Below are 14,980 nucleotides of genomic sequence, written 5' to 3'. Positions count from 1 at the left end.
CTATCTATTGGAATGTCCGAAAGCAATACAAACATTGTACAAATAAAATCCTGTTATCTCCACTCATTAAAATGTTTTTTTCATCTGTATCAAACTTCACCTTCCTTTATCAAACATGTAAAAAGTTACAAATGACCTTTTGGCTTTTGACATTCTTGGCACTTTGACTCTCTCAGACATTCACTAATGACCACATAAGAAAGCTTATCAACCACCAAAAAACATTTTGGCAGCTCTGGGTTTTTTACGCAAAAGCTACCATGCACTACCAAATAGGCTATAAAAACCATGACAGTATTTTTGCTGCACGAAACCTTCTTACTAAGACCTTGGTGTCACCCTCGTTTGACCAGTCTGTCCTTTTTTATAAATCAATCGTCTCACTGCAGATGCTCAAAGAATCGATTTGTCTGCAAACAGTGATGAACTCGTCCTGCACCGATCGGTCTGCCTCAGACGACATGTCCAGGTCCAGGCTCTCCTGTGAAGCCGCGCCCAGCGTTTGATAGTGCCTCTGAGGGTCAGCGTGGGCCTGGTGGCCTGTGTCCCCTCGATGGGGAAGTCGCTGAGCCTGTCTCTCTGGGCTCGGGCAGAGGACCAGCGAGGAGCCCCCGAGAGACGCTCTGTAGAAAGAACAGGAGGAAGAACTGCCCCTCCAACGTTCAGGAGATGAGCTGCTGGAGGAGGAGGAGGAGGAGGTGGAGAGGGAGGGAGACAGTTGAGCGCCTATGATGGTTTCTCCTTGAGGTTTGGTGATGGGGGGCTGGGGTTGAGAGGCCATCTCCACGCAGGAAGAAGTCCGATAAAGGCTGGAGTCAGCTGTGAGAGGATCACAGAGGCTGTCGATGGGAGGTACGCTGTGGTTGTTTATGGATATGTCACTGAGGCGAATAGGCCTAGACGGACTGAAGAGGCTCATGGGAAACAGGGCCTCACTGAAGAGGGCCTCATCTATACTGCGACGCAGGTTGATGGGCGAAGGTGGCCGCAGGTCTGTGGTGGAGTCACTGGTGAATGAGGATCCTGATGGTTCTCGGCCTCCTCCATCCTCAGCTTTTCCTGACCCCAGTAAGTCCATATCCAGGTCTCGGTATGCTAAGGCCCGGTTGCTGTGGTAGAGGAGGTCCAGGCCGTTCAGACTATTACCGACCCTCTCATCCATCAGGGTGTAAAGAGGAAGGCTCTCGGACTCTCCAAGCCCAACTGTATCAACAATGGCGAGTTTCTCCTGCTGGCTCCGGGTCCACTTGTAGGTCCCAGGCAGAATGGTCGACTTGGAGGCCATCAGTTCAGTCCAGCAGCTTCCTGCAGATGGAAGGTGGTCTGAACAGTAGACGGGTTGTGCGACCACCAAGGCTAAGGTGAGGCAGACCCCGAGCTCACATAGTCTGCAGCTAAACTGAAAAGCCCACCAGGGCCAGGGGTGGAACACCTCCTCTCCGCCGGCAACACCCATAGCATTGAGTATTGCATACAACTGCAGTCCTGCACATGCTAAAGAAAACAATGCTGAGATACAGACAGTTATGGCTGCACGGTCCCAATCTCGGCTCTCAGCAAAGGGGCAGCGGTTATAGCGCTCAGCCGGTGTGGGAGAGGTGTTGTTCAGGTGGTAGATGTGCTTCGAGTCCGCCCGCACGTAGATGTAGAACACAAAATAGGCCGTGGACAGAAAAGTGGCCAGCACTACAAAGGCTCCACGGGAGATGAGTGAGAGAAAGAGGCAGAGGGGAGGCTTCTGCTGGTAGAACTTCAGTAACGTCACTGGGCCGAATGCAGCAGCAAAGTGCAGGACAACCAGGCAGGCCAGGAAACAGGGTCTCTGGAAGGCTGAGTAGGAGAGCTGCATTCTTGAGCGCATGGAGAGGAGAAGGAAAACCAGGCCGAAAGCTGCTGTCAGGCAGGGAAAGGGCGCCTCGTAGAGCATCAGTGAGGCCTCCGTGAAGGGCAGGCGATCCTGGTGGCCGTAGGCGTCGTACAGGAGCGAGAACGATCTGGTGCAACCAGCGGCCAGTAGGAACAGGCTGACTAGAGCGAAGTAGCCACACCCAGACGGGCATCGCAGTGGCAAGCAGAGCAGATTGAGCGCCGAGGCTAGCGTTAGCATCGCGAAGACACAACCAGCGCCGTAAACGTGTGCCTCCCAAGCCAGGCCCCAAGCTGCCATGGCACTGTTCCAGTCAGTGTACAGGGGCACCAACATGGGTGGAGCCGGGATTAGAAAAGGGTTGATTGATTGGTTTGCGGCAGTGGTGTTTTGTGTGGGTCTGGCGTCCAAGGTGGAGGCGGTGGTGATGGAGTCCCACGTGTCCGAGAGGTTGCAGATCCCGGAACGCTCTTTATTGCAGTCTGGGAGATACGTGACACTGCCGTCCACCGGGTCGAACGTCCAGTCTTCAGTGTCCAGGGGAATAGGTGGAGTTTCCAAGAGAGTGGCTGGAAAGAAAGGAGAATGTCAGCATGATCAAATTTGCAATAGCTTTAAACATCTACTTTCACATGAGATAAAAGCAGATTAATTTCCCCCTCGTGGGAGTACAGAGAAGCATTTAATCAAAGTTTAAACTATCTCAGCCAGAATGCAAATGGGATCTGGTCCAAGATGTTGAAAGAGTGTTTCCCTCCTCATGTGCTAATCCCGTTTAAAGCTTGTTGGAAGGCAACTTCAAACCGAGCACGGCATTAAAAAGAAATGTGTGTGTGTGTGTTGTATCTTTGTGAGGACCGTTTTGAGTTAGGACCTTACTGATCGAGGACATTTCGGGAAAAGTTTGGCTGGTCCTTGTGTTTAGATGGGCTGTTTGAGGGTTAAGATTTGCTTTAAGGTTCAAGGTTATGTAGCAGGATGCGCCTTTAATTAGTGCTGCAGTACCGGCCTATCACGGTTGGTTGCGCTGTCTATAAAGGTGAGTGGTTGTGCACTGGGAGCCCTCTTGCCTTGGGGCCACAGACTGCCCCGCCTCCTGTTATCACCGCACCTGGCCGCCTCTCCTGATCGCCTTTTCAGCTGAGTCGTGCAGCTCGCCGTTGTTTGGTATGTAGTAGTTGTTTGCGTCTGTGTACCTTCTAAACTTTGCACAAGTCCTCAACATTGGCTTCTATCCCTCAGGCAGTTCATTGGCCGGGTCTTCCTTCTCCCGTATCGGCCCCAATTGTAGGGCATGCGAGTGTTTTCCTCCTCTGCCGGTTGCAGCGGGGAGTGATCAGCTGATCGATCGAGTGCACGTAATTGTGCTGCTCGACGCAAGTGATCCCCTTCCTCTCCTTTGATGTTCATTCAACTCCTGACGGTATGTGGATAAGATGACGCTAACTCAAGTTACCACAGTTGTTGTTCAGCCTCTAGAATAAATGTATTTTTCTATGGCAGGGTTGACGTGTGTGTGTGCGGTTTCTGCCAGCACGTTTCCCCCCCCCCTTCTTCACGCTGCTGTTGGCCGGCTGCTGTTTTGCCCACTGGCTTATATAGCCAACACATCCATCCTACTCTGCATCTCCTACTGTGCTGTACCTGCCACTGAGTATGGTGACTGCTGCCTCATCTTCAGTCTCATCTTAATCTATTCAGTTAACCGACTTCTAACTGATCTTATTGATGATATTATTTGTGTGTTGTGGTTTGCTTTGCATGTTTTTGACCGACTTCTAACTGATCTTATTGATATTATTTGTGTGTTGTGGTTTGCTTTGCATGTTTTTGATCGACTTCTAACTGATCTTATTGATGATATTATTTGTGTGTTGTGGTTTGCTTTGCATGTTTTTGGTTTAATTTGTTTTCTTAGTTATTTTGGTTTGGCTAAATTGCTTTACTTAATTATTTGGATTTATCAGTTTGGATAAATCTCTATTACTTTTGATTTAATTTCTCTGTTAGTTTTCTTTTGTTTGCATTTACTGAGTTTGTTTAAGTTGAACATATGTTATTGTGAAGTCATGTTTAAAGATTATATATATATTAATTAAAAGGAATTGAAATTGTACGCTGGACCCAGTCTCAAGCTTTCACTAGTAGTGAACTTGTGTGCTTTAACTTTAAGGTTAATCTAACTCTCCAGGTGAAATTCCTGGGGTGGCGTTGCTGGCAACTTGTCACTAGTTCAACTAAAACTTCATCTTATTGGTCCCTCGAAACGTCGAATGCCACAGTTAGAATTAGGTTCCGGTTACTAGGATTAAAAATAGAGGGTTGGGGTCAGAATTCTACCAATGAATTTCCTCACTAAGATACTGGTACACAAGTACAAGGCTGTGTGTGTGTGTGTGTGTGTTTGTGTGTGTGTGTGTGAGAGGGAGAGAGATCAGCCCACTCAAAACCACAGCGCCGGTTTCTCTTGCATTACATAAGCCATCTGGAGTTTCCATGCAAGCAACATTAATTATGATTGTGTTAGACATTCTAGCTTTGTGAAGGAAATGGCTGTTTCTAAGTGGTGTGGCTCTGTGTACATGTGTTTGCCCGGACATTACAGAGACGCCTGCGAAGCTAATCTGCGGGCGGACAAGTTTTCGCTGTTCAATTAACTGGGGCATGACTCGAGTGCAACGTAATTCGCTTCACGCTGCATAATGTCTCGCAGATGGGCCAAAAGACAAACATTATTTAGTCTCCCAGTGTCCACGTCAATTAGCCTCACATCCCGGAGCTTCTTCTTTTCCCACAAAAACACAACCAGCGCAACAAGCACGCGGTCGTTCCGCCACAAAGGACACGTTGAAATGTTGTAATAGCAGCTTAAAACTGTGTCACATTAAAAGAGAAGCAGCTTCTAATTGCGTCTCTTGTTATTTGCAGACACACTCTCATCAGTCATTTCGCTGCAGGCTTATCAGAGACAGTAGCTTCTCCATAAAGAGCCAGGTGGTGTAACGGAGCGCAGAGTCGGGGACAAATGAACAGGCTAAACCGACAGTAAATCACACAGCAGGAAGGATTAGATGTGCAATAACTTTGGAGAGAGAGATTCAAGACTTGTTTTTGAAGTAACTTTGTAGTTTAAGTGCGTCTGGCGATGTCTGGGGAGTCCATTATATCTGGTGGTCATGTTATGTGCCAGCTAGAGATCTAAAATGTGCTGACCTCACCACCGCACTGTACCCTACATCTTTCCGTATAGATTGAAGATGTCTAATTTGTTTCCTGACTCAAGCTAAAAGGGGAATTCGTGCGGTCGAGCCTTTTTTGTTTCAAGTCTTTCTCATTGGTCTTTTTAATGGACTTTTATAGGGTTTTATTTTGGGGTTTCCCATCCCACCCTGTCCTGGTTTCCCCGATTCTCCCTTTTGTTTATGATTTCCCTTCGGCCCCGCCTTCAAAAAGTAGGAAACTCCCATAGGTGGGTTTGTTATTTTTAAACTGGGATAGTTTGTGTAGGAAAAGCCACTATTCTCTTCGACTGTCCTGGATTTTTCTTCTCTCCTGCTTTATGTTTTTTTGCTTCCGCTGCTCTGAGCCTTCTTTACAAATGATAAAAATAGAATATATATGGTGGCTGCTGCTTCCACTGTGGTTAATGTGTGTGGTTCTGCAGTGAAATGGTCGTGTACTTGTGCGTGTTGACGCTCGCTGTACTCGAGTGCCCCTTGTGAACGAAGCTGTGCTCTCTCTCTCTCTGCAGATCCTCACGAGTGGCAGAGGATTTTCTCAAGTGCTTTGACATAAGCCTCAGCACTTCCCTGCCTGTTGTCGAGGATTTTTCAAATGTTCCTTGTTTGTCTCTGATTCATGTTCAAAACTTCAAGCTCAGGGAGAAATATGACCCGAAGCCAGAGCATCTTATGCTGTAGCGTGATGCAGCAGATTTACTTCAAACATCTCTTCTTTTGAAGCTTCATGATTTCCTCAACAAGAGGGAAAAAAACCGAGTGAGTCGTCAAGAGGTTGTTTTTTTTTTTGCGCTGATGTCGATGTTTTTTAATCAAGTCATGATTAAGCTTTTATAAGAGAAAGTGAGGGGCTGTCAAGATGGCTCCCTTATGCATCTTTTTCATAATCATCCTTCAGCAACGCCCCGGACAGATGTGCGAGCATCAGTCAGTTCGTTCAGATGTGCAACACCATGTTTGTGCTCCTTCAGGAAAGTGCAAGGACAAGCTGTGCTGCCACAGAGTCAGTGGAGCAAAAGGACTAAACATCCCGTTCTGTACACTGTGGTTTGATTGGCCAGCAAGGACTGAACGACACGGTGGTACATTTACAGTCACAGCGGTGTCCTTAATTGTCTGCAGTCACATAGTACTTTACTGCTGAAATTATATTTGATGATAAATCAGAGGAATGACAGCAAATTAATCAGTGAAGTCAGTTATGAACTAAGAAACTAGTTGCTTCTTGGTATTGGAACATTTAAAACTTGCTCCTAGCTCATCGGTACCTTCATTATCTGAGAGTTGTGAAGAGCTAATCTGAGAAAACGAGCGAGTGGAGGATGCTCTCAGGGTCAGAGAACTTCTGATGGACATTTTTAAACTTTAAAACAAGTCTGCAGCTATAGCACGTCATTTTTTTGAATCATTAGCATCTAACTGCCTCATGACCCCGAATGTCAACACCAGGCCAGCTCCAGAAAAGCCATGGATCCCTTCTGTCAGGAAGATTCATCGCCCTATATGACGATGTTTCTCTCTGGTCCAGAGGCCGACCGACTGACCGACTTCACTGTCCTCAGGGCCTCTGGCATCGATAATGATCGACATGAATCAATGACAACCATAATCATTACTCGCAGCGCTACACTGGAATAATATTGAAGTTTTGGTTCAATATTGAATTAGCATGGCAGCCGTCTCAGTGAGACTCAGGTGTTGTGTTGCTAAAGTGAAACCAAGGCCTTAAAAATGTCAGTGCCTTAATGAACCTGCACTGATAACGTCGTCCTAACAAAACAGGAAACGTTGGAGTGTTAAAACAAAATGTGGGAGCCACTGATAAAAGTAGGCGGGGTTCAGCACCGTGTCATCCCACCGACGCCTGTGCGTCCAGTTGTTTACTTTCCAGGGCCGGGCTGTTCCACTGTGTCAGGGCCCGAGTGGAAAAACGTGACGGCCGTTGAATCGGTGCCATGTTCTGCCGCCTCGCTCATGTTGATGAATGTCACGTCTGAGCTGACAGGGGGCTGGCCTGAGCCGGTGCTCGGCCATCTGACACATTCCTGTGGGAACAAGCGTCTCGTGCCAGGGACAGTTGACACACAAGCAAAGTCCCACTATATTGAACGAGATTTCGCTTCTTGACAGATGATTTCTTCTGAGGTGTAGTTTCATTACGTCTCAGTGGAAACACGTGGGCGATATTTATCTCTTCATGTCAGCTGGGTTTTGCCTGTAAAGGTTGACGGGTCTCCCCTACGGCGCCATAATCCGAGGTCATAAAGGTGAAGGAGTCTTCTGATGTTTGGCTGAGCCCCTCACTCATGGTCTGTAATGGGCTGCGTGTGGATCATGATCCTGAAAAGCTCTGTGTACTTCTCATCTGATTGCCTCCATCTTCAATTTGGCTCAACGCAGAGAAAGCAATTGAGCAGGAGCTCGCGGGGGCAGTTAGACGCTGCATATTCAGGAGGAGCCGTGTCGGGGAGAACTTTCATCTTCTTCTAAATCAGCTGGACATAATATAAAAGCACTGCTGCGGTTCAACGAAAGCAAATTGGAGAGTTTGTGTGATGACTGCAAATTTGTTTATGTGCCGCAAATGATTTATGCTCTCGGGTGGACACTGCCAAAAGGGCAGAGACACACGCTCGTCACGTGAGGGTAACACATGTTCGATTGCTCTCGATGCAGCGAACTAAAGAGGCCCAGTGGCGCTCCATCATCAGCGACTGGCACATTTGACAAGTCTATTTTAGTCAACATCTGCTATTCTGGGCGAGGGAATGTGGGCTACATCCGCACCTGTGAACTGGGTCGTTGGTGGATCTTTTAATGAAAATTAGCCTCATGATGATGGACAGATCTACAGGGATATTCACCATCTAGTATATATTTTAACATTTTGGACGATGTAAATTCACAATAAGTCAAAATAAATAACGTTTTTCTGGTCGTTTTCAGACATTTTAATGAACAATTGTTGAAAAGATTATCTTTAATCAGTGTTAGTGTTTTTCCCCCTGTTTTTAAGGGAATCTGTCATCGTCATTGTTTATGATTATTTATCTGAAAGAACAGATTGGTGTTTGTTCGTCAGGTGGGCAGTGGTTCGTCTCTCTTCAGTTCTCAGGACATCTCTGACTCACAGTTTCAGCAGTTTTCTCCCTTTGGAAGCAATTAGTAGCTCCAGGCTGAGGAGAAGGCCGACTGGGAGAATTGTTTCTCCCAGTCGCATGACAGATTGACAGATTTTGAAACAACCACAGGACAACCAGCATGCAGCTCTTTTATCCGCCCTCCTCAAACACATGCTTAAAAGGGTCTAAAGTCACAGAATCTGTTCAACATGTCCAAGGATGCATTTGCTCACCGGTGCTCTGATGCAGGGATGTTGTCAGCAGCTCTGCAGGCGGCGTGGAAATGTCTCCCGACCTCCTGTCATCATCTGCAGCGGCTAAAGGCACCGCACCTTCCTCAACCTCCTCAGCCTCCTCATCCTCCTTCTCCTCCTGGCCTGGCAGCTCTGGGGAGACAAGCGCAGTTTAACCTCTGAGAGACGAGCAATTTCCAAAACACAACCATGCAGATGGAAGAGAGAACAACTGAATCTGGAGCTCGCAAAACGAAAAGTGTAACCTCTCTCCTCTGAGAGCAAATCTGTGGCCTCGCTCTGCGGAAAATGGCAGGACTACATTTCCTAACCCAGTTCTGTCAAATGGATCTGACCATCATCCACTTAGTTGTAGCCAGTCATCCAGAGCACGGTAGTCTGGCCCTCTATAGTCTAATTACGTTGACATCCTAATGTGTGTGTGTGGGTGGGTGGGTGTGTCCGGCCTGCTCCAGCACCAGTTTCCTCCTCCCGACTCCTCGGTCAATCATCTGTCTTTTCGAGCTTTAAGCTTGAAGGGGAAAACGAGGAGCAGCGTTTCATAAAGAGCACACGGAGAGGGAGAAAAGTACGAGCCGTAACACAAACGACGGAGAGAGAGAGAGGAAGTAATGACGACGAGGCCGAGCAGAATCCTCCTATTTCTCCCTCCGGTGCTGGAATGTTTTCACAGTCAGGCCTCTGGGCTCCGGGCTTGTGTGTGTTTTTTTTCCAGAGCAGCAGTTTTAAAAGAGTGATGGAGCAGAACTGTCGGAGGAGGAACCTGATGACCTGACGGCGATGACGCAAAAGGAAAAAGTGTTGGTTTGTAACTTTAGATTCGACATTAATAAAAGATGCCCGGATGTAAAGAGTGTAGGGAGAATAATGATATCATCTCATAATCTAGGTCATGCACAAGAGGCTTGAGTTAATCACATGTAGAAGAACACACTGCACATGTAAACACCTGCACCCACAGCTGGCGTTTGGGAGTCAAGTCCGAGTTGTCATCCATCTTCATTCATTAGAGGCAATTTTCCTGAATTCCACTGAACTTACAACTGAAATATTTCACTTTTTGTCTCAATCTCAATCTTTTTTTCAGGGAATACTTCATGGATCTTAATGAATTAATAGGAAACTGATATCTATGGCCAAGGTAAGAGCTTTACAAAGAGCCATTCTAGTTGTTTCCTAAATCTTTGGAGTGAGACTCTGTAGACAAAAGGAAATAACGTATTTAAAACTGCAGTAAAAATGATAATTCAGCACTAAAGTGGAAGGTTGAGTGATCCTCTAAGCTCCTGCCTCCCTCTCTGATCCCTCCTCGCTGTTTGTTTTGCTCCGTCAGCAGTCGTCTGTAAATAGCTGCCCGTCAGTGATTCTGCTAAAGAGATGAGTTCCTCTGTTCGTACACGAGCGGCTGTTTACTGTTCCTGCATCACATCTTTGGCTGATCTTGTTAGATGGAGCAAATTAAGTTAACGCCACAGCCAAATCTTTACAGTAGGTGCTGCCTGTCGATCCTTTGTTTCCCACGTGAAGAAGAATCCGTAGGACTTTATTTCTTCTTGTGCACAAACAATAATAATCACGGTTTCATCCTGAGATCTAGGCGGAAATCCTCAAAGTCCTTAAGGATGTGAGCATGATGCTTCAGCTCTTCACATTGTGTTGCAGAGACTCCTTATTATCTTCAGCTTCCTGAAATAATGAAAACAACACAAAAGCTGAATCTGCTTCAGTCAGCGCTGAGTGGATTCTTCCTGTTTGAAAGACTCACGCATGGATTGTGGTTACAAACACTCTGAGCTTAGAAAGATAAGAAATAATAGGAATGGGCTGATAGCTGCGCCGCAGGGAATCGAACGCCTGGTCTCAGATGCATAAAAACATAGATATTATAACAAAGTTAGCTCATTTGGATTTTTCTCCTAATGTTCTTGCAAAGAATTGCATCACGTTGCTTCTAATTTGGCTCATTATCAGTAGCTTAGTAAGCCATGGCGTTTCATTACTGTGGTACTCTGAAGGTGAGGGATAATCCTGCATCGGCCAGGTCTTCTTCAGGGATTGGTTCCGTCAAATCTTAAAAACCAACAGCCCTAACCTGCACAGCTTCCTTGTAACTCGTGGTTAATTCATCTCTTTGTATTCAAGCAGTTTCCCCATTTAAATCCTGCATCCGATATTCAGGGCAAATCGTTTTGTGTAAAACCATTTCCATAATCAATTCATCAGTAAACGGCCGCATTAAGGCTGTTTCGTACACTCCCATCACAAAGACAACCCGTCCGTGCCAGGTTTTAATGGAGAGTGTTCTGGGTCGAGCCTCGCTGCTGTTTAGTGGAGGAGGGGAGAGAGGGAGCAGGATGAAGAGAAGAAGATTGTGGCAATCTTGGATGCTTTAGGAAAACCCACATCTCCTCAGCCTCGTCCCTCCGCTCCCTCTTTCCCCTCCTCGTCTGCTCTGCCCTTGCTTTCGGGTGTTGCCGTGTCCCTCAGTGGAGGATTTGACACGGAAGCCGAGCATCGCGGTTTTTATACCTGACAGCCTCCTCAAGGGCAACGCCACACAGCCCACCCTCCCTGGATCAATGGAAAAACACCCTTATGGTGGGGATGCTCAACTCCTCCAGCTGGTAAAGGATTCACCCAGTGCAGATTTGTTCACACTGGGATAATATATGATAATGAAAGGTTGCCGTGCTTTCATTTTCATATCCCTCTCCTCCTGTGTCCTTTGGAAAGGTGCAGTCGCTTGAAAGCACTGCAGGACTCCAGAGTAATACTACAACAAGGACACTAAGAGCTTCATATTCCTTTGGTTTTTCATTCCTCTTGGACATTTTCATCCAATTAAGCATCTGCCCTCGACATGGAATCTGGAAGCGACAGGGATTTGTGTTTGCACAGAGGCAAACAAAACGAGCACGGGGAACAGGAAGCGAGGGAGGGATAGAGGAGACTAAATGGCAAGAAGCATGTTCAGCATCCATGAGCAGCGACTGGCGAGCGGATGGTCCCACGGGAGAGGCGGTGCTTTTCGCTGAGCGTGCGCTCGGAATACTGATCCAGGGCCACAGCAGCCCTCCCTCCCCACCCGGGGCAGGCGAAAGCCACCCTCCATATCTTCCCCCTGTTCGCCTCAACTGAAAACAAGTGCAGACACAACACTGGATGCCACAGACGAAACAAAATGCAAGTGGCCAAATCAGCGTGGGAGATATAAGATCTGGAGCGGTTGCATTCCAATGCTGGGAGGCTAATTTACATTTTGACACTTTGCACAAAACATGGCAGGTCCATTACTTGACCTTGGACACAGAAGCGTTCTACAGCTTTTGATTTTATGGCAAATGAGAGAAACATCTTTAATCTGAATCTGGGAATTTCAAAATCTTCTAATTCGGTGGAAATCTTTTTTAGCACCAAATATATTATATATTATAAGTATAACATACGCTTATTTCATTAAGATTAATTGTGTTGTTGCTTCACCTAATGGTTTGTTTGGACCAAAATCTATTTAAATTCAATATTTTGCAAAAGCGTAACCGTGATGTTTGGTTATTTACGGACATTTGATGGGACGACAGCTATAAAATATGGAAGCTAATCAATATGAGCAAGCAGCCCTATCATTAATCCATCCATCCGTTATCTAAACGGCTTCATCCTCTGAGGGTGGAGCCTGGATGACATTGAGCAAGAGGACGGGGTTATATGGGATAAATATCACATCTTATTCTGAAACTGAAACACATGTGTGCACCAGCTTTTCAGATCAAACAAACTGATGCACTGAAACATAAAAAATCTACAAAAATAAATCCCATAGACTCCACCCAGGACAGGTGTAGCCCACGCCACCTTCAGTACTAACATCCGATGCTACTTTAATATTAGAGACTCCCCACGGCAGAGAATAATCGACTCATCATCTTCTGGCCCGACCTTTGACCCTGCATGATGAATGTGTCTGTCCTTGGTGGACGACCCCACGATCTGAAGACTCATTAAACATACAGACACCAGACTGACACCGCCGGTTGGGGGATGGGCCCCTGAGAAGAAGGTGCCGCTTCGCCGCCACGTTAAACGTATCAGCTCCCCTGCAGTCGCTGATTTAAATCGCCATCTACGGCTTTTCACACAGTCTGGAGATCTAAACCCCACCGAGCAGCATTTAATCAAACCCCGTTTCCTTCCATTTACCGAGGTAATGGCTCGTGCATTGTTGGAGTGGAACTGCGGAATGAAAAGTCATTATAAACTGTTTAAGGGACAGGGAAGTTTTTTTTTTTTTTTTTTTAAACGAAGTAGGTCGGTGCCAATTATTCACTGGAAGCGATTGTGAAACGCAGAGTTAGCCACGGGTGTACATGAGGTCAGGAAACAACACACACAAGAACTTTCTAACCGTCCACAACAGATTACAAATCAGATACTGACGCTTTGGAGAATAAAAGTTTAGAACTGCAGCAAAGATGTGATGAATCAGACCTTTTTTTTTACTGTATTGTGAAACAACTTCCATTACAGCTTTAGCTCTGATTTACTCGTTCCAGAAGATTAGCAGTTTGCAGTTAATGCTGATTCCAGACTCTGAGTGTTGACAGGCTTCCCACAACATCTGGATTTATGCTAATCTCCACACCTTTGACTCCTTACCATGTCAGACATGTTCCCCGACAGCCAAACTGTCTGCAACCTTTTGACAGCCGGCTATTGGACATTTAAGACGCTGCCTGCACATGATTGATCACATCTATTGAGTGGAACCCGGGAGCTATTGATCTGTGTAACTTTGCTTACCTCCTGCTATTGGGAAGTTAACCTTTAGGCTCGGAGTTGTGCTCGTTATGGATTCCCGGACTAGTTTGCGATCGATCCCCGTGGCAGTGGTGATTACCCCCGGCTGTTCCTCCCCGGGCCCAGACCCGGCCTCGGAGACGCCCGGCTCAGCCTCACTCGCAGTGGGCTGAGTTTCTGCCACTGTGGCCTCTCCAGCGTGGAGGGTAAAACCAGCAGTCGACTCGTGTGGATTTCTGACAAACGTTGTCTGTGAGGTCGTAGGGGGAGTAACGGGCCTCAGAGAGGGTCTACGTGTTTTCAGTGTGGTTTGGACCAGTCCTGGCTTTGCTGTGGAGGTTTGGGTAGCAACCCATGTCAAGGCAGTGGGAACTGTGGTTTCTGATGCTATCGTCGACGAGATCTTCCCTGTAAAATCTTCAGCCACCTCCTTATCAGTGCGTTGCTCCGGGAGGTGTCGTTCTGTGGCACCCGTGCTGGGTCCAGCTGCCAGTGTGATGCCCTGGTGTGGGTGGGTATGTGTTGCGTTTTGTTCAGGAGCGTTTGTGCTTGTGGCCGGACTGTCACTGCTGCTGATAGAGCTGCTTGTGGGAGAGTGGGAGTCTGAGACAAGAGCATCATTGTCGCTCTGCGCTATGCTGCTGTGTGGAGAATCTGATGTTCCTGTGGGAAGTGACTCAGTTCTTATCTTTGTCACGCTGACTGGGAGGCCCTGCGTCGAACTGGTGGGTGTTTCAGATGCCTCAGACTCGCTCCCTTCCCCTGAACCCGAGTATTGCGAGATTTCCAACGTGTCTTTCAACCCCTTAGCGATTGTAGTCAACGCGGCGGCCTCTTTTTTGTCGTCCGAACTCCTGAAGAATGGGATTTTGAATTTGGGCAGGGAGGGAAGGGAGGGAAGGGATGGAAGGGATGGTTTCCAAAACCAGCCCCCTTTGTTCTCCGGTGGCTTTTCTCTCGGTGGCGTCGTTCCCCAGAGGCCCTCTTCGTCAGCCTGTCCGTGAAGTAGCAGAAAACACCAGAAGCAGCAGAGCACCAAGATCCGGTGGAGACGAAGCATGCTGTCGACGGGGGCACACGGGCCGCTCACATGTTGTTCTCCATCCTCCTGCTCCCCGAAGCAGGGTCTGACCCGAACTCCGCAGCAGAACAGCCTGAAAGACACAAGCAGAAACAGGACACTGAGTGACACGCTTCTCATCCGCCTCTTTGTGCGGCTAAATTTGACTCGACAGACCCTTGCTATCTGTTGATTTTTCCTTTCACTGAACATGATTTGGACGACTGAACCTCGGGTCCTCGGAGCGTGACCTGCTTTTCAGCTGTATTTTCCAGACCAGACAGTAAATCAAGTGTAGAAACTGTGCCACCCATTACAAGCTGCTGCCCAAGTTAGCAGGCTAAAAAAAGAAACGTCACCCGCCACAAATCAGAAGAAGAATTTAAGTATTGCGGACACTCTGCAATTAGTGGTGTCCTGTTGGATGCGGTGGTCAGTATTTATGTCATGCTGTGTCGCAGCGGTTGGGCGGCCACACGGACCGACCAATTAATGAAGGAGCTTCCATCCGTATGTATCCTGCTCAGTGAGGAGTGGTCGAGACATAATGTGTGAGGGTTTGGTTTTATGGGCGGGGGGGAGTGGGGGTTGGTGAAGAATTAGGGGTCCGGGTTGCCAACGTAAGAATAGAGGGACCTCTT

The 14,980-nt window shown here is 47.3% G+C and overlaps 1 protein-coding gene across 1 annotated transcript; it reads right to left on the bottom strand.

Annotated features, from left to right (window-relative positions):
- Nucleotides 1-364: 364 nt before the first annotated feature.
- prrt4b (proline rich transmembrane protein 4b) lies at nt 365-14,339 on the bottom strand. Its single transcript, XM_061079353.1, has 3 exons — nt 13,283-14,339; nt 8,462-8,614; nt 365-2,436 (listed from the first exon to the last, which is right to left on the bottom strand). Exons 1-3 carry the CDS (start codon nt 14,337-14,339, stop codon nt 365-367), a joined length of 3,282 nt encoding a protein of 1,093 aa, XP_060935336.1.
- Between the last annotated feature and the right edge of the window lie 641 nt (nt 14,340-14,980).

This window comes from Limanda limanda, chromosome 1 (assembly GCF_963576545.1).
Source record: "Limanda limanda chromosome 1, fLimLim1.1, whole genome shotgun sequence".
NCBI lineage: Eukaryota > Metazoa > Chordata > Actinopteri > Pleuronectiformes > Pleuronectidae > Limanda > Limanda limanda.
The sequence above is the reverse complement of the archived record's forward strand: the minus strand, read 5'-3'. Positions and strand labels throughout refer to the sequence as shown.